The 24,979-nt window shown below is 36.0% G+C and overlaps 1 protein-coding gene across 3 annotated transcripts in view; it reads right to left on the bottom strand.

Moving 5' to 3' along the window:
- The window catches only part of LOC126763176 (uncharacterized), a 255,148-nt gene that overhangs the window by 151,478 nt on the left and 78,691 nt on the right, over positions 1 to 24,979 (bottom strand). For 2 of the 3 annotated variants that reach the window (XM_050480454.1, XM_050480455.1), the window contains exon 3: positions 17,909 to 19,118. In XM_050480454.1, coding sequence (XP_050336411.1) covers positions 17,909 to 18,671 — 763 coding nt within the window. In that variant the 5' untranslated portion in view covers positions 18,672 to 19,118. Of the gene's footprint in view, positions 1 to 17,908; positions 19,119 to 23,418; positions 23,497 to 24,979 lie in introns of those variants that run through there. The other variant, XM_050480456.1, reaches the window with a different exon arrangement.

Genomic DNA, 24,979 nt, shown 5'->3' with positions numbered 1-24,979 from the left:
TTGAAATTAAATGTTGAATGCTGTTCCTTTTGTGGTTACCGAGTTCTGCTAGTCAATTTCTCTACAAGTATGTAATGAATGTTTCGTTCGGTTATTGACACATAATCCGTATTAACCATTAGTTTTGATGATGGACGTCACTGCTGTGGAACTACATCCATTAATTTTCAAAATTTAAACGCGATGCTTAGCCAAGTGTTTTCCTTTTGATGGTACTAGTCAAATATGGAACCATATTAGCTGTGATGCTGATGTACTTTTTTCTCATTCTGTCAGAAATAATCGTCAAAATGTTCCTTTAATTTAAAAAAGGGTTTCAGATAATTAAGAAATAATTTGTTAGAGGCTTTTCGTAGTCTTAAAATGATTTTAAATGAGAAATACAAATAACACTAATGTTGTATAAACGTAGTGTTTTTAAGACACGTGGCTTTAAATGAACAACCTTTCCAGATCCGGCAAATTTATTACTAATATGTGACCTGGTCTACGAAAAGGGAGCTAACGTGCGAAAACTAGTTTTCTGGGAAAAGCTGTTAAAAATAATCGTCAGATTCTCGTTATCTCATTAATTGTTCTCCTTTTTTTTGACACCTAAGCCCCCTTTCCATAGACCAGGTCACATATAATGTTTCGCTCAAGGTAACACCCGCCGCGTTCAATATTCGGTCGTCATAAGCGCCCAGTAGAAGCGGTAATTCCAGCAAACATCGATCCGCTTAGCAGCACATTTCCACTAGCGGATAATGCGCATCCTCAGAGATGCCATGTAGTGTGCAACAAAGCCACTATTGCTGCTGCGGAGCGAGTATCGAAGAAGGCACGAGTGAATCCATTCACCAACGCACGCAACGATTGGAGCTAAGCCAATCCATTTTATAAAAGAATTTGCGAAAAGATCTTTGTGGTGAAAAAATTAAAGCCGAACGACAATCATTTGCCTCGTTCATTCGTTGAAAGGGCTAAAAACTAAATTGGCCAACGACCTCGATTTTCACAATTTTTTTTTCACGGTGAAGCTCACTGTTACTCGAATGTGTACGTTAAACAACAAAATTAACGCATTATCCTCAAAAGTCTATTTGGTGTACTCATTGGTCATATTTCTTCAAAAATGCAGCCAGCCATAATTTAAGCTGCAGTCAATGAACAGTTCTATTCTATTCTATCTACAATTCTAGAGCCATGATTATTGATTTTTCCTGTCTGGAGTGGAAGATGTCGATGTGGACGAGCGTTGATTCTAACAAGACGTAACTACATGTCACAGAGCCAACGAAACAATAAATTTATTAAATGAAAACTTTGGTCAGCGCATTATCTCGCGTCATGGGCCTGTGACTATGTGAATTCGCTTGTTTACGCCGTTAAGCCCGATTGACGCCTTAAAAGAGAGTATTCAACGTGTATTTTAGCTGAATTCTTGCCCATAACATATATGCATCTAAAATAACAATCACTATTTATTTCTTAAATTCGACAAAAATTATACAAAGAGCCGTCTTGGGTTTTTTCCAATTCTTAGAAAGCAAAAAGTTTGGTGTTCTTTTGGCAGTTGTATTTTTAACTTTTCTAGTGACATATTGGTCTCAAGCCGATTACGCGTTGCTTTCTTTTTTAAACTGCACTACATTTTAGTCATGTTTCTCGGGCAGTCACTTGGTTCTTGGATTGGATGTAGTTTTTATGCTTAGCTCTCAAAAGCGAAAGCGTTCAATAACGTTTTTGACAACGACTCGTTATTAAAGGCCTAAGAATAATGTGCATACGCTGCGTATGTTACTGTCAAAAAATTAACGAAAAGCCTGTCAAACGCATAAGGAACGGAGAGTAGACTTTTGAATGACTATAAAGTACTTATATGCAGAAGAGAAAAGTGTCAATAAACAATTTGTGTTTTGATTTTATATTTCGTTTGAGTTTTGCAATGCAGAAATTAATAGAAAATTAAAATATTTAAAGACAATGAAAATGCTTACTTCTGTTCTGTTCTATATAGAAGGAGGAACAAGGATTGCTTTTTTTTTTGTACGATTCCTAGAAATGAACAGGATTGACCACACCGTTTTTTTATATACACGTGAGTGAAATAAAATGCTTCTCGTTTGTCGTACAAACATTTCTTGTTTTCAATATTTTCGATTAAGCTTTGTATAAAACATTCGTCGTTCTCCAGCTTCAAATTCAAAACGATGTATCTGTTGACAAAAAGCGAAAACAGCTGATTGCGTACGGAAAATGCGACCAGTTTCGCATTTTCCTTAAGGGGCTACACCAGTGTGACACTTTCAAAAACTTTTTCGATAGTTTACATATTCAAAAATATCCTGTGAAATCGGCAAGGTCGTATCTTGAATAGTTTTTGAATGGCAGCGTTCTAAACAGCGACCGCTCAGAGGTGCAAACCTATATAAGTGAAACTTCAAGGGGGTATTCTGCTCTAGAATTTTGAAAAATTCGATTTTTTTTTCATATATTTAAAGTTTGGACGCTTAAGAACATATCCTCCAAAGGATTTTTAAAAATTAAAATTATTTTAAGAGCTACAGTTACTTTAGTGACGCAGTACCTAGCCCGGTTCGGCCGTATCGGCCGTTTTTAAACGCGTTTTTCTCGAAACTACTTTTCCACACGGTACCGGCATTATCTCAAGTTCTATACAACCGATTTACTTGAAATTTTGTGTGAACCTTCTTTATATAATCTTTTATCGTTCCTACCAGCATCGTGTCAAAATAAAAATTAATTAATTTTAAAAAAATTCAGGAATTTCAAAAAAAAAAAACGTAAAAAATGATTTTTATTTTCAGGCAGTCGCCATTTTTCAAAAAAAAAAATTTTCGTGTTCCCTGAGGTAGGGACTATAACAGCATCCTTACTGATTAAGAATTTCTTTTGATTTTTTTTTTTTTTTTTTTCAGACCACCAGGAGAGTCAGGATCAATGTCACCAGGATGAGCCATTTTTTTTACACCTGTCTCTCCTCCCCCCCTCGAATTATTTTAATTTTTAATATTTTTTTGTAAAATTTTTTTTCTGTATTCTTAAGATATCAATAAAAACACCATAAAAAAATGGATAGTAAAAATATTAATTGCCTTTTTTTACGACACTTTAAAAATTACTTGAAGTTCATGCTTCTAGAGTAGAATACCCCCTTAAACGCGTTTTTCTCGAAACGTCATTTTTCAAAAATGCTGACTTCATAACTCAACGAGAAATTGACCAATCGACTTCAAATTAAAACTGGGTATAGTTGAATACATTTGCTATACAATGGACTACGATCTTTTTGATTGGTTGAAAATTGTCAATTTGGCATTAAAAAAACGACAATTTTTTGCGTAAAAAAACAATTTTTTTTTTTTTCAAAATTACGCCTAAAAATATACTTTATTACGTCCATAGAACGTCGAAAATTTCAATCTAGTACATTCTTTTAAAAAAATTCACGAAAATCGCCTAATTTTGCATGCATCATACTGGTACAGCCCCTTAAGCAAATGACATTTGAAAAAACTTAACGAAACTTGATGTAAAGTACATTGTAGTTGCAACATACAATTTGTTTGTTGCTTACGCTGGCTTAAGCTAGCTTATTCACATTATAGTTAGGCCTTAAATTGGGTCGGTTTTTTATTGATAGTGCTCACACGCTCTCTACAGTTCCTTAACAATGAGTTCATATTATTTATTTAGCGTTATTTATAACTTGTATAAACCGGTTGAGAAGTGAAAAAGTGACAAGATTGAGCAAAAAATAAAAAGTAACACTTTGCCCCTAAAGGCATGCAACATTTTTGATGCTTGCTTATTTTTTACAAGCAAACAGTTGTAAAGTGATTCAAATGCGATTACAAGCAATATATATTTTTTAAAACCGTTATGAAGATATCGCTTTTCCATTTAACCGCGAAGTTATTTATTTAATTACATAATTGCAGTGAATAATGTGTGGGACTCTGAAAAAATTAACATAAAATTAAAAATCAATTAAAATGTTAAATCGCCAACGAAACGCCTCATATATGCAAAGAATTGTTGGTGTGTGTGTGTGAGGTTTGTTCTGTAAATAATAAAAAAGTGACAAACTGATAAAGTGAGTATGACACGTAATGCCAAGGAAATAAAAATATTGCAAAAAATGGCAAACAAATTGCGCAAAATTATTTGTTGTTATTTGCTGTAAGCGCGCATAAATCTTTTTATTAAAAAATAACACATAAAAGCCAGTAGGCATGCGCGTGTGTGTAGATTTTTATTTACCGCAGCGTAAAAAATGCAAAAAGGTTGGAAAAATGGCAATAAAAACAAAAAAAGTGTAGTAAAGTTGTAAATTTACACATTTTCTGCTGTGACAGCGGCTCAACAGCAAAAGGACAGGCAGAGCAATGGCACTCATGTCAAGCGCAGCGGGGAAAGTGAATGGAAAGCAAATTGATTTCAATATTTTTGATTTACATCAAATTGTGAACCGAGATCAATAAGCGTGACAGGCTGCAGGCGATGTAATTTCACAGTACATATTTGTATAAATATAAATAGTCATAGAGGCTTAAAGCGCCGTAGGAAATTGAGCATGATAACAATATGCCATCGGTAAATATTTTCCAACAATTGGAAGGCAAACTTTTTTAGAAAAAAACCAGAAGAGAGTAGAAGCCTAACTGTTTTCTTCGTCTTTTTTTTAATGTGGCAACAACATGTTCAAGTATTTTAATTCGAAAAAAATCATGAGGTTAAACTTCGTTCAGTTTTAAGCGCTATATGACTAGCTAACATTTTTTTTAGAGATGTTGCCAACTGTTTTAAAAATATATTCAATAAATTGTTTTAATAAACAATTATAACAATATAGGCATTAAAAAACGGATTTAAAATAACTAACAGCTGATTATATTTTGAGAAGAGTTCCCAAATAGTAAGGCATAAAACGTTGGTGGAGGGGTCTACCGAAGAGAGCTCTGCATCAACTACAGTTTCAGACTTTCTGACTATTGCAGTGTCTTTCAGGCCGAGGTTGCAGCCATTAAGGTAGCAGTAGATTTGCTGCTGCGGAGTGCAGCCTCCTTCAGAGAAGTGGCCATCCATTCAGATAGAAGAGCGGCGATACAAGCCTTGAACTCATTTACAGTGTGTTCAGGGCTGGTGAAAGACTGAATAACCCCGCTATAAACAGCATCGAATGCATTTGTGGTAAGACTGGTATGGGCGCTAGGCCACAGCGGAATCGCAGGAAACTGTAAAGTTGTTGAGCTAGCAAGGAAAGGCACCCTAGAGCCGTTATCGGTAGAATGGGAGCGGATCGGGGCTCCCTTATCCTCTTGTGGTCTACTATTAAATAGCTGGGCTTCGCGGAAGCTTGGTCAGCGCTGGGACGCAATCCCTTTGCATCACAATCCAAAGCGAAAATGGAGTCGCTATTTGCCGCGACGCTGCCTGCCGAGTGGCACAGCAAGCCTGTTTGGGCTCATAGTAGTGGGGCACTTTAACGGGCACATTGCCACATCTCACCGATTGGCGTTTCACCTCACTTTGCATTGGCCACTAAGCGTTTTATTTTATTTCAAATTTATAGTTCAAACACAGGAGTTCTTCCTTTTTATGCCATCACAAAGGACTACACATAGCAGTCCACGTGCGATCTTTTTGATCAGCCATCTAACCTGACCCTAACGTAAATAGTAAAAACAGTTTGATATCAAGTATAAAATGGTTTTAAGAAAGGTAGCCAGCTCTTTAATTTTTGTTAAATTACATTAATTAAGTATTCGAGATGTTTTCAGCGATAATTTATAACGGATTTAGTTTTAAATATTGCTGAATAAGGTTGCCATATGTTTGAATTTATATGTTTTATTAACATTCAATCATTGGAAATACATATTATTATAAGCACATCAACGTTAACACATTTTAGAAGCCTTCGAGCTTAAACCGTTTTGAAAAATGTTGCCACCCATTTAAAAATGTGTGTAATGAATTAAGCTAATAAAGATGAAGAACATATGGAAATATAAACATAACCTTAATATATTTAACATAGCATTTGAAAATGGTTTTAGCGAAGGTTGCCACTTAGTATTTTTATACCCTGAACAGGGTATATTAAGTTTGTCACGATGTTTGTAAACCCAGAAAGAAGCGTCGGAGATCCTTTTAAGTATATATATAAATGATCAGTATTGAGCGAAAAAATTTCCATGATCAGTATGTTGATTTTGAGTCGATTTAACCATGTCCGTCTGTTTGTCTGTCCGTCCGTCCGTCCATCCGTCCGTCTGTATATATACGAACTAGTCCCTCAGTTTTTAAGATATCGTTTTGAAATTTTGCAAACGTCATTTTATCTTCAAGAAGCTGCCCATTTGTCAGAACCTCCGATATGGGACCACTATAGCATATAGCTACCATACAAACTGAACGATCGGAGTCAAGTTCTTGTATGGAAAACTTTCACATTTGACAATGTATCTTCACCAAATTCGGTAAAGAATATTTTCTAAGACAACAACGTAATCTCCGAAGAAATTGTTCAGATCGGTTAACTATAGCATATAGCTACCATACAAACTGAACGATCGGAATCAAGTTCTTGTATGGAAAACTTTCGCATTTGACAATGTATCTTCACCAAATTTGGTATAGATTATTTTCTAAGACAACAACGTAATTTCCGAAGAAATTGTTCAGATCGGTTAACTATAGCATATAGCTACCATACAAACTGAACGATCGGAATCAAGTTCTTGTATGGAAAACTTTCACATTTGACAATGTATCGTCACCAAATTCGGTATAGATTATTTTCTAAGAAATGACCGCGAGGATGTTATCCGAAGACCAAAGGTCAAGTCGTCCATTTGACAGTTTAAATTCGGTATCGGATTATTTAAATGTGATATCCGATAAATTAATGGTGTCCATACAAACTTATTACGAGGAATGTTGGTGAGCGTTAAATTCGTATAGAAATTTTCTATTCGCAATTTGACAATGTATCGTCACTAAATTAAGATCTGAAGATCGGAATAGTGAAAACGATTTTCTAAGGTATAGATTTTTTATCAACAACAATGTAATATTCGAAAAAATTGTTCAGATCGGATTACTGTAGCATATAGTTTTCATACAAACTGAACACATAGTTACTTAAAAGAAATGCACCTGTGAAGGGTATATTAGCTTCGGTGCAGCCGTAGTTAACGTTTTTTTCTTGGGTAAGATAATTTCAATGTTTTTAAATATTATATTGTATTATAGATAACATTAATAATGTGATTGTTGAAGATTGAGAAGGCAGAAGCTTAAGCAGGGTTGCCATCATTGTATAAAATATCACAGTATTGGTAAACAAATATATTTGAGAAATCTTTAACAACCGTTAACGAATTTTCCAATAAGATTCTTAGTATTAATACTAGGTTATATGCAAATTGGGCTCATTTGTATTACAAAAGAGTTGACTACAAACTGGTTCGCAACTAGTAAGTTGCTTAGCTGAAACTCACACATTTGTTTAATTATAATTTGTAAGCCCGCAACTATTTTTTACTTACACTCAAAGTAATAGTTTATAATTCAATGACAACCTATTTTTTTTAAGGTCCTTTTAGATTTAGCCGTTGTAAACGGGGCTATAATTGCGTAAGCGGTGTCTATGCCAATAAAGAAAAAGATTCGATTTTCTGTGGGGTTATCTACACTTGAGGAACATACCAGCAACAATTATTACAAATTACGGGTAGATGACGGAAATAGATACATTTTAATACTTTCTTTAATACCTCGTATTTAAATTAGTAGGTGTGTGTGAACATATATTGGAAAGTGAAAAAGCGCCAAGTACTTCACAACTGTTTACATTTCAATCTTTTAAGTCCAATTTCAATGTTAGAGAGAGATTTTTACATAAAAAATTAATTTATTTCATTTACAAGTAGTGTGCAACTAGTAACAATAGGACTAGTTGTGTTGCTTTTATATTTTAATGATATCTTTTATGCAAGAGAAACATATATAAAAACCACAATTTTCCTACAAGCCACTCTAATACATACACCAATTCATTTAATAAATATTTATATTTGTATGTATAAATACAACGAAGGTATTTGAGCATAAATTTCTACTTCACACACAAACTTATTACTTGGAATATGTACCTTTTCGCCAGTCGCCGCGCAAGCAACACCACTCTCCAGCTCTCTCTGCCCAACACCAGCCACCACGCACGCTCAGTCAACCTGTCAAACATTCCGTCCGTCATCGTTCACATTGCTCGGTCCAATGCCGCTGGCTTCGCATGCGGCATCATTTCTGGCATTCAACTGTCCAACCATTCAATTTTATTCAATGCAATAAAATGACAAAAAGCATACTTGTCAGCAATTTGCCCCCATGTCATAGACGCACGACGGAAATAAGGCGAGCAAGGCAGCGACGAAGCAGGGCGGCAAGCAAATGCAGCAGAGACACAGAAGGGAAACGAAACGAAGGCTTTCACGTTGGACGTTGTAAAATACATGAAGCGCTGGCCGCACGCAGTGATATTCTGTATATATGTATATACAACAACAACAACAGAATTCTGCGAGCAATCGCCGGCCGCAGCAAACGCCTTGTAAACATGCGTCGTAAATGCGTGCGAATGCATGCGAATTTGCTACTTTGTTTGCCGTAGCCATTGCTGTTGCTTCTACTTTGCGTAGCATAATGCTGCTATGTTTGTGTGTGCGCACGCTTTCGGTATTTTGTGTGTGGCCAAACCAAGTTGATATTTGTTATTTCTGCTTTTGTTGCCTACTTTTGTGCGCAGGCCGCCTTTCAATGGTAATTTATGCGTGTGTGTTGTGGCAAGGCTTTGCATATGTGTTTGTGTACAGCATTATGTGAGTCTGTGTAGAATAATAATGCGTTTCAAATAGCAACAATAGCAATAAAAGGCCGAGTCTAACAATAACAGTGTGTCTAACCAAAAACAATAGAAATAAGATTCATGCGAACATGGCAGACAACGGATTATATTGGGCTGATAGCATTATAGACAAATATATATATTTACATACAAATATGCTACAATTTATATATATTTTTATAATACATTACCATATATGTTAGTACTAGAAGTCAGGAGTCTGTAAATTACTCTATGAGGTTTAAGGGGCAATACCAGTGTGACGCATGGAAAATTAGGCGTTTTTCGTGATTTTTTTAAGAGAAAGTACGCGATTGAATATTTCGAACTTCTTTGAACGTAATAAGACATATTTTCAGCTATATTTTAAGATTTTTTTTTATAAATATGTTGAAAGAAAACGGAGTTATGGGCTTTCTTCGGAGGTGCCAAAAAAAAAGTGCCCCAACTGCTGGCGTGATTCCGGCCCAATGAGTAGCTGAAACAAAAAAAATTCGAAAAGTATATTAAACTTAAAGATATTTTCTATACAACGACCTACGATCTTTGTTGTTTCGAGAAAAATGTGTTTAAAGTTTAACTTATATATGTTTGCACCTCCGAGCGGTCGCTTTTTAGAACGCTGCCATCGAGAAACTATTCAAGATACGATCTTCCCGATTTCACAGGATATTTATGGAAATATAAGCTATCGAAAGAGCAAAAAAAAAAATTTTTTTTTTAAAGTGTCACACTGGTATAGCCCCTTAAAAATAGATATGTTCACAATTTCAGTTCGGTATCTCAAAAACTTAGGGACAAGATCGCATATTTATCGTCATGATGATCAATTGTACATATGAAAACTTTATAAGACCACCGTTGCTTTCTTCTGGGCGTTACAAGCATTGTGGCATACTTTGTATATCCTGTTCAGTGTATAAAAACGCGATTAAGGCCTGATGCACCGCAAAATCTGCTAATGAAAATGAATGCAAGCCAAGTCTACAATTCCGTTCTAGGGTATGTGGAATGTCTTTGAAGTTGTTGACTGTTTGATCCTGAATGTAAGCTAGAGTTAGCTAGAAGGACCTCTATACAAATCAAAATCTCAAGATTGCTGAACAAGAGCTACAAATTGAGGTAGATATGATAATATGCTCGTATAATATAGAATGTAAGATGAGTCTTTTTATAATAATTGGACAATGCTGTTAACTTTTTCGCTATTTGTTTACTGCTAAATGCTTAATTGTTTGTTACATCCTGGAGTTCTTAAGTCCAGTTCCTAATGACATGTATTTAAGATGAAGGAACGTGGATTTACTGAAAAATGGTAAACTTTTACGAAGGGATAAGGGCATTAACCCTCAGCTGTGCCTGAACATCAAATAAAGTTCTCATAAGCGCGGCTGAGTTATGAAAATTCCAAGCTTTACTAAAATAACGAAATTGGAATCCATATTTTCAAGGCACACTTGCAAAGGTAAATTTTCATAATGATATCTTGAAGTCAAATACCATAATATTTTATGAAATAGAACACCTATACCGAACCATATCCCCCTACCAATTGCTTGTTTTGATTATTCTAAACTTTTCTGGACTGCATGTTTTCGTCTGAGATCTTTCATGGAGCAGCTCTGATAAAAATTGAAATTCTTTCGGCTTCAATATATTCTTCATAAACCACAAATGGAAAATATAAATCCTGGAATGATGAAATAGGTGCAAAATAGATTCTTAACATAACTCTCCAACAATAGATTCAAAACAAATTGATATAGAATAGAAACACACATGTTTCAAGTCCGCACGGCCTCGAAACACTGCAGGACGGTTTTTCGCTTAATGGTAGGTCACAACTTACTGCTCTCACAAGCATAGGCATAAATAACGATGATACATGCAGAAAGAGCAGGAAAGTAGGCATGCTAGAAACGCTGGAACAGCTCTTATGCTTATATGCAGCCTTAACTAGGACTCGTCTTAGATATCTAAGATGACTCAAGGGACTAGATGAAGTGTTATCATTAGATATCAATTCGCTTATAAAGTTTGGAAAAAGCGCAGACGTCCTTTATTTTAGCAAATATTTTCTTTTTTTAATTCTCGCCTTCATATTTATTTCTTTAATATTTTTGCTGGTGTCCAATTAAGCAGAGTCTGACATCATTTTGTAAGGCGTGTGACTCACTTCTTTAAATGATGTTTTCCTACCGTCATAATGTATCTACCGATCTTGCATCGAATAATGAGTACACCTACAGGTGTTTCGAGCACGCTGCATTTCTAAGGTTTTTTGTTTTTGTTGAATGATCCCAGAACTTCATTTCTTATGTACACATATATACATATGTAGTAGCTTAGTATTACAAAATTAAATTTTTTCTGAAACTACAAGGTCTGTCGCAAAAGAAACAGAACTTTTTAAATATAACTGTTTCTGGTGGCGCCACCTATTGGTGGGTATATGAAATAAAAAGTTTGATTTCTTGTTGACATTTCGTAAAAATTTTAAGACAATTGGATAACTACAATCGATGTTATCGATCAAAAAGTGACAGCAGCCTTTGGTCATCGGTCGTAAAATGCAAAGAGCAAATATTAAATTTTGTTTTAAACTTGGGAAAACGTTTACTGAAACATTTCAAATGATGAAAAAAGTTTATGGTGATCAGTGCCTATCCCGTAGTAATGTGCATGAGTGGTTTAAGCGATTCCAAGAAGGTCGTGAGAACCTCTGTGACGATCAGAAGTCGATCGTCTTCAGAAGTCAAAAATAAAGACAATGCTGATTTGTTTTTCCGATTCCGAGGGTATTGCACATCGAGAGTTCGTCCCACCTGGCCAAACGATTAATGCTGTGTTTTACCTTGGTGTTATGAAGCGTCTTTTGTCACGCATTCGTCGTGCTCGACCACAATACCGTGAGGCAGGGTCCTGGCGCCTGTTGCACGATAATGCGCCGTGTCATCGGTCGACGCTTGTCACTGATTTTGTGACAAAAAACTCCATATTAACCATTAATCACTCACCCTACTCACCTGATCTGGCACCCTGTGATTTTTACCTATTTGGAAAACTTCATTTGCCCATGAAAGGACACTGGTTTCAGGAGCGACGAACGATATTCTCAAGAGCATTCCGAAAAATGATCTTAAACACTCATTTGAAATGCTAATTGACCGGGCTAAACGCTGTATCGAAGCACAAGGAAACTACTTTGAATAAAAAAATATAACTTTTGAAAAATATTAATTTTTTGTTGTTTTTTTAACACTCCTGTTTCTTTTGCGACAGACCTTGTATAACCATCTTACAGCCTGGTTTTGACTGCATGTGTATATTCCTTTCCTGACAAAATATTCATCACTGCGCTTTATTTTATCTTCCATATTCATTCTCAAATATTATTATTTTTTAGTTTATTGAAAACAGTTTTGTTATTTTTAATCTTTTTGTTAATTTCCTCTTTTATTTACTTCTATTTTATTTGTATTTGCTTTTCATTTCTACAAATTTGATTTTCATTGAGTATTTGAACACTTTAAAACAAATAACGGTATTTAAATTGAAATCGTATTATAATTATATTTGCATATTGAATATAATTGTATATGTACAGTTGCATGCATGTTTCTATGTACATTAGGGTGATTCTAAATAACATTTGACGAGGTTTCTTTTATATTAAATACCAACAATTAAAGCAGTAACAGTAGAAACCTAAATAAACAACAAATTAGGTTAGATTTGGCTGCGCCGAAACGGTAATACCCTTCAAAGGTATATTTCCTATGGCATAAAAGGGTATAAAAAGTTCTTCATCTACATTTTAATCTGTCAGTTTGAGTAGCATAATGGTCCGATCTGAAAAATTTATTAAATTTCAGTTCAATATCTCAATAACTGAGGGCCCACAGCGCATGTATGTGCAGACATATGTACATACAGACATGGCTAAATCACTTAATCACCTATTTTATAGGGTCTCCAACATTTCCTGCTGGGTGTTGCAACCTTCGTGGCGAACTGAGCAGCGTGTTAAAAAAAAATGAGACACCCTATTGTAGATATGAATTAAAAACAAGAAAAAACGTTAACTGCGGCTGCACCGAAGCTAATATACCCTTCACAGGTGCATTTCTTTTAGTAACTAGGTGTTCAGTTTGTATGAAAGCTATATGTTATAATAATCTGATCTGAACAATTTTTTCGGAGATTATATGTTTAACTTAAGCAGCAATCCAATGCAAATTTCGTGAAGATACCACGTCAAATGAGAAAGTTTTCCATACAAGAACTTTTTTCCGAACGTTCAGTTTGTATGGCAGCTATATGCTATAGTTAACCGATCTGAAAAATTTCTTCGGAGATTACATTGTTGCCTTAGAAAATAACATATACCAAATTTCGTGAATATATCTTGTCAAATGTGAAAGTTTTCCATACAAGCATTTGATTCCGATCGTTCAGTTTGTATGGCAGCTATATGTTATAGTGGTCCGATATCGGCCGTTCCGACAAATGAGCAGCCTCTTGAAGAGAAAATGACGTTTGCAAGATTTCAAAACGATATCTTAAAAACTGAGGGACTAGTTCGTATATATACAGAGAGACAGACGGTCATGGCTAAATCGACTCAGCTCAACATACTGATCATTTATATATACACTTCATAGGGTCTCCGAGGTTTCCTTCTGTGTGTTACAAACTTGGTGGCAAACTTAATATATACCCACCCTGTTCAGGGTATAAAAAAAGCTTCTGTACGTTAGCAGCACGTTTGGATATTGAAATATTTATTTTTCGGTTTTACTCGCAAACAAACAACACCACAAAACAACTGGTTAGACTTTGTCGGTACATCTCCGTTATTGGTCAATAGAATACACATTTAGGTATATATTTATCTATAATATATTTGAGCTGAATGTATATACATTTGTGCAAATGTAGTTCAACATATTTACCTATAAATATTTTCTAATTTTATATAATGTTTTTTTTTTGTTTTGTTTGAGTTTGGTTTTTCTGTGTCTGTGGCTTTTGTGTGTATGGCTGTGTTTTGCTAAATTGAGCGACGAAAATCTTGGAAAATCAAATTTAACTGCGACAGGCATAACTCAGATGGTATTTATTTTTGGGCTTAACCTTTGAGGCTGTTGAATTATAGAAAAATGTATTTTAAGCATTAAGCATGATATTGAAATAAATACTATATAGCTCAAAATCCATAATAAATTTAAAAATAATCCAACGAAACATCCACTCTTTACCTTAACAAAGCACGGCCTAAAGCTGTCGGGCTTGCATGTGTATCAAAAGCAAATATCGGCCATATAAATTGCTCATATATACCACACGTGTGCAACACACATACACACCGACACTTTTGTAAATATTAATGATGCGGCAGTGGAAATTGTGTGGTCGTTTACATTTCGGTTGACTTAGCAATAAAAATACACACAATTTGATTATCTGCAATCGTGCTCGTGTATTTATGGCCATTTTATTGATATTTTTAGATGAATTGATATTTGCTGCTGTATTTATATTGCATTTAAATTATATAAAAGCAAAAATAGATATGCCTCACTTATATTTGTGTGTGTTTTGCATTCAAATCAGCACACAATTTTTAAAATCAATTAAAAAATTTAATTTTGCATTCAAACCAGCACACAAATAAGAAATAATATTATTTTTCCTGCAACCACTTTCTGTTGGTGTGTGCAGTAAACGAAAACATATAATTTCATTTCGCAGCCACATATCCATACATACAGACAAACATTTATTACAAAAATTATATGTTATATAACTTAGTTTAATTGCTGGAAACAATGCACTTTTTCAATTTGTTAGCGCAATTAATTACCGTTTTACGCATTAAATTACGGTGATGTAATTGAAATCAATATATTATTTGTAATTATTTAATTTATTAGACTTCTTCACGCTCGTGGTCTCAGCTTAACACGCGCGCGTGCTATAAAAATATACAAGCACAAAAAATTCCAAGCTTTCAAAGCTGTTTTGCTTTAGGGTTATTGGATAATGATACATAAACAATAAGAACTAAGCGACAATTTAAATTAGACAGACAGACGAAACTTTAAGTTTAATGGGGAATGTTTATTATCATTCGAAAGGACATTCTTTAGCATTTATTTTTTGAAGGTTATCTCTTTCATATGTTGGCCGCGGCTACGTCTCAGGTGGTCCACCGGAGTGATGACTCGTCTGAGCATTTCGACTGGTAACTGGCGTATGACACACGTATTGTCTTATTCTAAAGTCTGACTAGAAGCGGGATTGTCCGCATACACTTTAGAATTTACATAACCCCACAGGAAAAAGTCTAATGGTGTGATATCGCACGATCTTGGTGGCCAATAAACTGTTCCAAAATGTGAAATTATCTGCTCAAACGCAGTGTTCTCTCAATAAATCCATTGATTTATGCGATGCGTGGAATGGAGCGCCGTTTTGTTGAAATCAAATGTCGCCGAGATCACTATTTTCCATTTCAGGCAACAAATAGTCTTTTATCATGGCGCTAGAACGATCGCCGATGATTCCGATAGCTCTTGAATCTCTTCAGGTCGCTCTTCGTCCCAAATGCGGCAATTTTGCTTGTTTACATACCCATTATGACAGAAATGGCCCTCATCGCTGAACAAAATTTGGCTCGAAAGCGTCGGATCTTCTTGGAGCTTTTCATGAGCGCATAGATCGAAGCAATGTCACTCGGAAGGGTTAAAACATTTGCATGTGGAAGCAACAACAAATTTAACGAGTTGAATTCGATACAAGAGCGTATGAGGGCAGACTACATGAGAGTAGTTTAGCCACTTTCTACAATACATTTTTCTTTTTAAACATTCGAAACTGGAGAGTTTCTAGCCTGTTTTTAGGTGTGAAAGAAGTTTCCGCTCAAAACCAAAGTAACGAAACATAATTCTGCTCATGAGCATAACTAGCATAAGTTGTTCGATTGATTACCTTCTAGTGCTTGGGTAACTGAAGATAGCTAATAAATTTCTAAGCAAATGAGATTGCCCACAGTTACAAGATGGATAAATGTCGAACACATAAATGTTTTGGGCATAGTTATATGTACACTCAATGATATACGAGGGCTGCTATATATATTCTGGCATTGGAAAGTTTGACATTTTTTAGCATAACATCACTCAGAACGTTTTGTCATTTAATCGTGAATTGTTTTATTTACAGGGAATTAAAAAATTCATCTCGGCCAAAAAATGGAATTAACTCGTGAACATTTTCGGGCCATCATTTTTCACAACTTTCGACGTGGATTATCACGACAAGAGTGCATCGATGAACTAAAATCTTTGCATGGCTATGAAGCACCATCCTATAGCACTGTGAAAAACTGGTACAACGAATTCAATCGTGGCCGACGTTCGCTCAAAGACGAATTCCGTGAAGGTCGTCCAAAAACAGCTGTTGTGCCAGAAAACATCGATGCCGTACGTGAACTGATAATGCAAGACCGTCATGTAACATACCTTCAAATAGAGGCATGCCTATGCATTTCTCCCACCAGCATACATTCGATATTGCATGAACAACTGGCCGTAAAAAAGGTTTGTTCTCGTTGGATCCCGCACAATTTGACAATCGCTCAAAAAAAGGCTCGTGTGGATTGGTGTAAAGAAATGCTGAAAAAATACGATCGCGGTGCTTCAAAAGACGTTTATAAGATCGTCACAGGCGAATCATGGATCTATGCGTATGAGCGCGAAACAAAACAGCAATCGACAAAAAAAAAAAAAAAAATCAAAAAGAAACCATTTTCGTTGATAAATATGCCTATTTACATTATTAGGCCAGAAATATATATAGCAACCCACGTAAGTATACAAAAAATAGTACAAGAAAAGGAAATCCATTATTTTCACAATAGATGACTTTAATAATCTGTATCTCGCTTTGTATAATTGCAATGCTTTCTTTGCAAAAGCTGGACGATGGAGGAGAAAGCGACTGGATACTTTCACCTCACCAACCTCCTTACAACGTTGGCAGCTTGCGTTTGACAAGATTTCCTTTTTTTTTGTTTAAACCCCTTCCCTGAGCCTTAAATCGCAAAGTGCTGTTGTTGGTGTAGTTCGCAGTGCACCTGAGAAGCTGCTTAATAAGTGTAGCTTTTTCGAACATCCTCCACTAGACGGATACACTATAGAACATTATTGACTTGACTACGGTTTGGGTAGTTTGACCTCTAAGCCGCTTCTATTCGCCCAGTTGAATGCCACGTTAGCTCGTGTACAGTGTTGAGAACTTTTGTTTTAACCATAAGAGCAATGTTTTCGTCAGCGTAAGCTTTCACCCGACAACCGCGTTCCTCGAGTCCCTTAAGTAGATAGTTAACCGACAAGTACGGAAGCAGTAGGCAGGTAGGCAGCTCAAGAACCAAAACATTAGAGAAAATATCCTTCCCACCGCCTAACCGCATATTGTTGAAAGCTCCCTCAACGTCGAGAAAAGTGCCTACGGCAAATGCCTGGTGCATAAGAGTTTCTTCTAAACATAACACTACATTGTGGGAAGCATTGTCGACACACCTGCCTTTGCTATGCTGGGTCCTTAACAGTTTACCCCGGATCATTTTAACTAATGTTAATAAAACCTTGAAATTAGAAGTTTATCACGCCTTATATCGAGACTAAGCTTAAACTAAGCAATTTAGTTTCAACACACAGTACACAAAAGAGCCGCAAATTAGTATAATAAGATTCGGAGAACTGCAGATGGGTTGGAGAACGTTACAAAAATGCTAAAATTAGGAGAAGTGGAAGAAAGCATCTCGTCTCATATACTTCGAAAGTAATTTCACCATCTAATAGACCAATTGTAAAGTCTTCGTGTTTAGTTCAAATTAGTTTTCCATTTTCATAAAAAAATCACAGAATTTTTTCTAATATTTTTAATAAAGAACTAGAATTGATTGATTGAATGTTGATTACTTACAGTGTTTGCTCTTCTCGGCAGCGACTTGATGTTGGGGCGCCTGGGCCATTACGCCGAAAAGCATTAGCCACATAAGCAGCCATTTTATGGATGGCGCTGTTGCTGCCATTGTTGTTGAACACTCCGAATTTGCATTTGCATCGGTTTTTGTTGTTTTTGCTGATGCTTCTGTTGTTGTGTCCACAACGCCAACTGTTGCCGTCTGCATGCCGGTCGCATTTTTTACTTGCTTCGCAACGCTTTTTCTTTCAAAGTCGCTTTTTGCGTCGGTCACTGTTAGTGTTGTTGTTATTGTTGCCCAGGCAGTTGCCAGCAGCATGGGTAATTTGAAAATTGACCAATTGTTATTGTTTTTGTTTTGTTTGGCGCACTCAGCAATTACAGTAGTATACGCTTTGCTCGAATTTGTTGTTGTGCAAACCAAAACCGTTGTTGCTGTTGTTGGTATGCAAAAATCACCATCAGCTTTGGCCGACTGCAATCCTTCAGTTCGCTCAGCCGCAGTATTGGCAGCCAAGCGCTCGGCAGCTGCTGCGACTCGACTACTTGTTGTTGTTGCGATTTTCGCTTTTGACTCTGCCACACTTTCGGCCACAACAACTATTGACTTTAGCTGTTTTTGCGCCACAGTTTCAACACATTTGCCCGCAAGCCGTGAGCGCTTGTTGTTGACGCGGCCGCCCGCAGTTGATAGCGTTGGCGGCGGTGGCGGAGGTGGTGGCGGCAACGGTGGCCCCGGTCCACACGATGTCGGCCGCAACATGGCGTCTACACGTCTCCAGCGCCGTTATTACAGCTCAACTGGCGGCCAAGCTGGCTGATATGACTACACTTCTTTCTACTTCTACTTCTTTCTCTTCTTCGTCCTCTTCTTCTTCTTCTTGCTTCGTTTATGTAAGTCCTTCGCTTTTTGTTGTGTTTTGCACGTTTTTAGTCACTTTAAATTGCATTTGCTGTTTTCTACTTTGTATTTTTACACTACTCCTCTGACACACCCACTGAAATTGTTGTTAATATTATTGTTGTTGTTGCTTGCTGCCTCATTTTAGCGCAATTAGGCGCTTTTAATTGCAATGACACTTGCAGAAGCTGGCGGCAATCGCATTGCTACTCGGAAATTCTCATCAATTTCCATCGGCGCACGGTTTAGTGTGGGTGAGGGAAGAGAAATGTGCTTCTCTGGCGCTCACTGCTGACCGTAATAGGTTTGCTGAAATTGAAAATTGAGGGAAATGCATTATTAGTGGATATTTTGGTAGCTGAGTTCATAAAGCAAAATTATTATTAGAATTGTTTATTGTAGACGTTTTTGTTGTTATTATGATTAATATTTTGTTTCGTTCAGAGAAACTCTTAAAAAACTTTGCAATACTTAAATGTCTGAACAGATAAGATTATATTTCGAATTTAAGAAGCCAACCAAGCAATCGTCAATCGTGACCAAATGTACCTAGGAAATAAAAAGATTTCACCGCTTCGTAACCAAAATGGTTCAATCTAATCCACGAAGCAAACCATACGTGTCTATTCTTTATGTGGTGTAAACCTTAGGGAATCTAAAAATGATAACCCCCAAAATAGGTGACTTAGGGCCTGAACGATCTGAATTTTACCTACACACTGACTCACATTGAAAATCGCTCCTTCACCGTTAATTTTAAACCACCTCCGAGCACATTTCATCTATCAGTAAGCTGCTTATAAAGTCAGTTAGCTTTCAAAGTCGCCTAAACGCATTTAAATTTCTCAGTTTGCTGCATAATATTCAAAAACACAGCACAAATTAACGAAGATGTGCGGTCAATCGCTAAGCAACACTTTAAGCATCAGAATATATGTATATATATACGTAGGATTAATAAGCAACCTTTAAATCGATTTTGGTGGATAAAATTTCAGAGATCAGGGGTGAACCCTCTCGCAAACACATGATATTTTAAGCTAGAAGCAAGCTTTAGAGAACTTTTTTCCCCTATATGGCAATTTGACAAAGTACTCTTCACCATAGCTATATTTGCCTGATAGTTCGTGGGGACAGACGAGATAGCTTTCGAACCAAAAATTTGATTTACAATGTTTCAAAGAGAATTAAAGAATAATCCAAAAAAATTAAAACTTTGCGTAAGTCCCATTAAGGGGGTACTCTTGTCCAGAAGCATGAATTTCAGGTAATTTTTAAAGTGTCGTAAAAAAAGGCAATTAATATTTTAGTATCCAATTTTTATTAGTTATTTGTTAATTTTAGAAGAGTACAGAAAAAAAAAAAAAATTAAAAAAAGTAAAAAATTTCAAAAATTATGAGCTGACGAAGTGGGGGGTCTCTAAAAATTTCCACGTGACCATACCCATGATTTCAAACCTCCTAGTTATCTGAAACCAAAAAAAAAAAAGATTATTAATCTAGAATAATGTCGCAATGGCCGGAACTACGGAAAAGTGGGAATTTTTTTTCCACAAAATGGCGACTGCCTGAAAAAGAAAGTTTTTTTGTATCACTTTTTCTGGCTATTTCGAATTTTTTAAAAATAATAAAAATAAAAATTTGGGAATGGAGCTAGTTCCAACCATAGACAAGCCTATAAAGAAGACTCTATAAAAATTTCAAGTAAATCGGTCAAGTAGAACTTGAGAAATCGTGGGTATCGTTCCGAAAAAGTCAGTTTTGAGAAAAACGCGTTTAAAGTTTCGCGTAAAGTCTTTTGTTCGATTAGTTCCAGCCGAACCAGTTTGGATGCCGGGTCAGAAAAATGCCTATATCTCCGAAAATAATTTGAATTTTGAAAAATCCTCTTGTACACATATTCTTGAATAGTTAAACTTTGAAAATAAAAAAAAATCGATTTTTTTAAATTTCTAGACCAGAATACCCCCTTAAGATTCCAAAAAAGCATCGAAGATCACAAGCAATTATAAAAAAACCCATTTTAAGACTGCTAACCTCAAAACAAGTAAACCATAACAATAAGCATCTTCGTCTATCTTATTTCTTATATATAAAATTGAGACGCTAGTTTGGTATGTTCGCGCAGAACGTCCAAGCCGCTCCACGGGAAGACTTGAAAATTTGCACGGGTATACCTTTAGTCCTGGGAAGGTCCTGTTTTTGCAAAATCACCCTCGATTTCGCAATATTTGTATATATATCAATAACTAAAGAACGGCTGAGCCGATTTAACTGAAAATTGGTGATGAGTTAGCTTGGAACCTCGGTACGGGCATAGGCTACTTTCTATCGTTTTATGTTAAAAGTCACAACAATTTATAAATTATTCAACAAAGAAGTTGCAATAAATTATATGCATCAAATTTCTGGTGCCACAACGTTCAGAATGTTGGAAAAATCCTTCGGTGATAATTGTTTGTCGCGAGCAAGTGTGTTTGATTGATGCAAATTATTCAATGAAGTTTGAGAACGCGTTGATGACAAACCACGTCCAGGACGGCCATCAACACAAACTATTCAACTCGTAAAGAAAGGAAAAGAATTGGTACTTAAGAAACGACGACTAACAATCAGAGATCTTACTGGTATCGTTGGAATAGCGGAAGAATCAGTGAAAACTATTTTGAAAGACCATTAGGGTCTAAGAAAACTGAAAGCACGATTGGTTCTAAAATACTAAAATTACTAAATGTTTTTGAAACACAGCGTGGCGTTAACGTCTGTCAAATAATGCTGTTCGACCTCCAGGATGCCAGTAAACATATTTATACTGGCGATGTGTCTCGCATCTACGCTTAAGACCCGTAAACAGACGATAAATCGGTCGAATATAATGCCAAAGATGAGCCGAAGCCGAAAAAAAACCTCAAAGCAGGTCAAATCAAAGTTATGTTGATAGTTTTCATCGATTATCGAAGTGTGGTGCACTCCGAATTCCTTTCGATCGGCCAAACTATCAACAAGGAATACTATTTAAGTGTTACGCGTCATTTGCGTGAAGCTTTTCGTAAAAAGAGGCCGGAATTATGCGACGACCACTCCTGGTTTCTGCACCACGATAATGCACCGTCGCATACTGAATTGAATCTTAGTTAGTTTTTCGCCAAATTTTCAACCAATATCGAGCCGCAACTAGCTTATTCGTCTGATTTAGCTTCGTGTGACTTCTAGCTATTCAGCAAACTCAAACGACCGCTCCGGGGAAACCGGTTTGAGCAATTTAAGACATTAAACGTGAACCGCTACGCGCATTGACTTTAACAACTGTTTCGAGGATTGAAAAAAACGCTGGCATAAGTGTATTGGGCCAAGGGGAATTACTGTGACGGGTATGACACAGATTTTGAAGAATTAATTAAGAATTTTAAAATTACGAACAAAGTCTTACTGTTTTTCGTTCATAGTAGTATATACAAGGTCTGTCGCAAAAGAAACAGAACTTTTTAAATATATATGTATCTGGTGGCGCCACCTAATGGTGGGTATATGAAATAAAAAGTTTGATCTCTTGTTGACATTTCGTAAAAATTTTGAGACAATTGGATAACTACAATCGATGTTATCGATCAAAAAGTGACAGCAGCTTTTGGTCATCGGTCGTAAAATGCAAAGAGCAAATATTAAATTTTGTTTTAAACTTGGGAAAACGTTTACTGAAACATTTCAAATGATGAAAAAAGTTTATGGTGATCAGTGCCTATCCCGTAGTAATGTGCATGAGTGGTTTAAGCGATTCCAAGAAGGTCGTGAGGACCTCTGTGACAATCAGAAGTCGGTCGTCTTCAGAAGTCAAAAAAAAAGACAATGCTGATTTGTTTTTACGATTCCGAGGGTATTGTACACCGAGAGTTCATCCCACCTGGCCAAACGATTAATGCTGTATTTTACCTTGGTGTTATGAAGCGTCTTTTGTCACGCATTCGTCGTGCTCGACCACAATACCGTGAGGCAGGGTCCTGGCGCCTGTTGCACGATAATGCGCCGTGTCATCGGTCGACGCTTGTCACTGATTTTGTGACAAAAAACTCCATATTAACCATTAATCACTCACCCTACTCACCTGATCTGGCACCCTGTGATTTTTACCTATTTGGAAAACTTCATTTGCCCATGAAAGGACGCTGGTTTCAGCTATCCAAAAGGCGACGACCGATATTCTCAAGAGCATTCCGAAAAATGACCTTAAACACTCATTTGAAATGCTAATTGACCGGGCTAAACGCTGTATCGAAGCACAAGGAAACTGCTTTGAATAAAAAAATATAACTTTTGAAAAATATTAATTTTTTGTTGTTGTTTTTTAACAGTCCTGTTTCTTTTGCGGCAGACCTTGTATATACATATATATGATCAGCGCGACGAGTAGCTGTACTAATGCCTCAGTTTTTGAGATATCACTCTGAAATTTTAAACTCATTCCTTACAAACTAAGCGATAAAAATCAAATTCTTGTTTAGAAACTTATTTATTTATGATTTGTATTTTAGCATCCGTACAATCAAAGTTTTTTCTTGCTTAATCTCCCTTTGATTATGAGAGGGTTTTGTTTGTTCGATTCACCACTCACCAAGATTCGTTTTGTTCTTCACAATTATCTTACTCACTTGATAGAATGTCACTAAATGAATATTCAATGCAAGTGAAATCAAGAACTTACAAATTAAAATTATTGATAGCTAAGTAACTTATAAATATACATAGGTAGAAATATTTTGCTTTAAATTTCTAAATACAGAATCGAGTTCGAATTTATAGTCTCAGCGTCAGTACGCAAACTGATAAGCCAAAAAGTCTTGAAATAAATCGCTTACTTACTTTGTACACAAATAAATACGAACCTGTTAATGTACCTATATATTAATATAATATACTAATTTGTTACGCCTAATGCACTTTAGCATCATCAACGATCTCTCAACCCACAACTGATAGCAATTGTATTTCGTATTGCGCTCGCTATTAAGGTCTCCAAATATCAAATGAGAAATTAAAGCTGAGATTGGCAGAAACAATTTTTTTGTTTTTCATGCACCGTGGAAGAGTTTTTTTTAATCCACCGTAACATAACCGGTATATTTGTTAATTTTAAATGAATCAGTTATAATGAGTAGTGCAAAACAAATAATTTTCTTGAAAAAATTCAAGAAATTTCAAATAAACGAATCAACCAAATTTCGAACAACTAAATATTCAATCGCAATGCCTCTCCCTCACTCCGACACACAAACGAATGATAGCACAGAGATCAAGTGCAAGTCCCGATTTGATCAGCGTTTTTGCTGTAATGCAAAATACCTATCTCATTCGACTTAAACTTCTTAAAAAAATATGCTTTTTCTTTTTAAAAACGCAAACTTCCGATTAGAATTTAAAACAAATTGAAAAGATTATTCACAACTCAGCAAAAAGTGAATGCCTTAGCAAGAAATGAATACACAACAGAGTCTTCGCGGCAACTTGTTGTACACAATAATTAAAAGTTTAATACTATCTAGACGATTGATGAGTATAACGAGTGATCCAAGTAGATCTTTTTATGGTGTGGAGTGAAGCTGTCATGTTATTTTTGTTCGTTTTGTTTTAGCATTTCATCATGAAAAGACTTACGCCTGAACAGTGTTTACAAATTGTTCAACTTTATACGAAAATTCGCGTTCTGTAAAGAATGTGTTTCGCGCGCTTCGCTCAACTTATGGTCAACATAATCGGCCTACTCAGCATACTATTCGCGACACCATCACCTATCTGAGACCCAGCATTCATTATTGGATTATATACAACCGAATAAACCATGTCCAGCACGCACGAAACTTAGAATAGCCACGAAGACTGTGGAGAGTCAATTCGGCGCCGTTCACATCAACTAGGACTGACGTATGGAACGACTTGGTGCTTTTTACTTCGAGATCTTAAATTGAAAGCGTACAAAATAAAGCTTGTGCAAGAACTGAAGCCGCTCGACCTTCCCAAGTGACATAGCTTAGGCCTATGGGCTCTTGAAAAGTTTCAAGAAGATCCGACGTTTTCGAGCGAAATTTTGTTCAGCAATAAGGTATATTTCTGGCTCAATGGGTATGTAAACAAGCAAAATTGGGACGAATAGTAACCCAAAGAGATTCAAGAGCTGC

Source organism: Bactrocera neohumeralis, chromosome 6 (genome assembly GCF_024586455.1).
Source record: "Bactrocera neohumeralis isolate Rockhampton chromosome 6, APGP_CSIRO_Bneo_wtdbg2-racon-allhic-juicebox.fasta_v2, whole genome shotgun sequence".
NCBI lineage: Eukaryota > Metazoa > Arthropoda > Insecta > Diptera > Tephritidae > Bactrocera > Bactrocera neohumeralis.
Note: the sequence above shows the minus strand (reverse complement) of the source record. Positions and strands in the feature narration are given on the sequence as shown.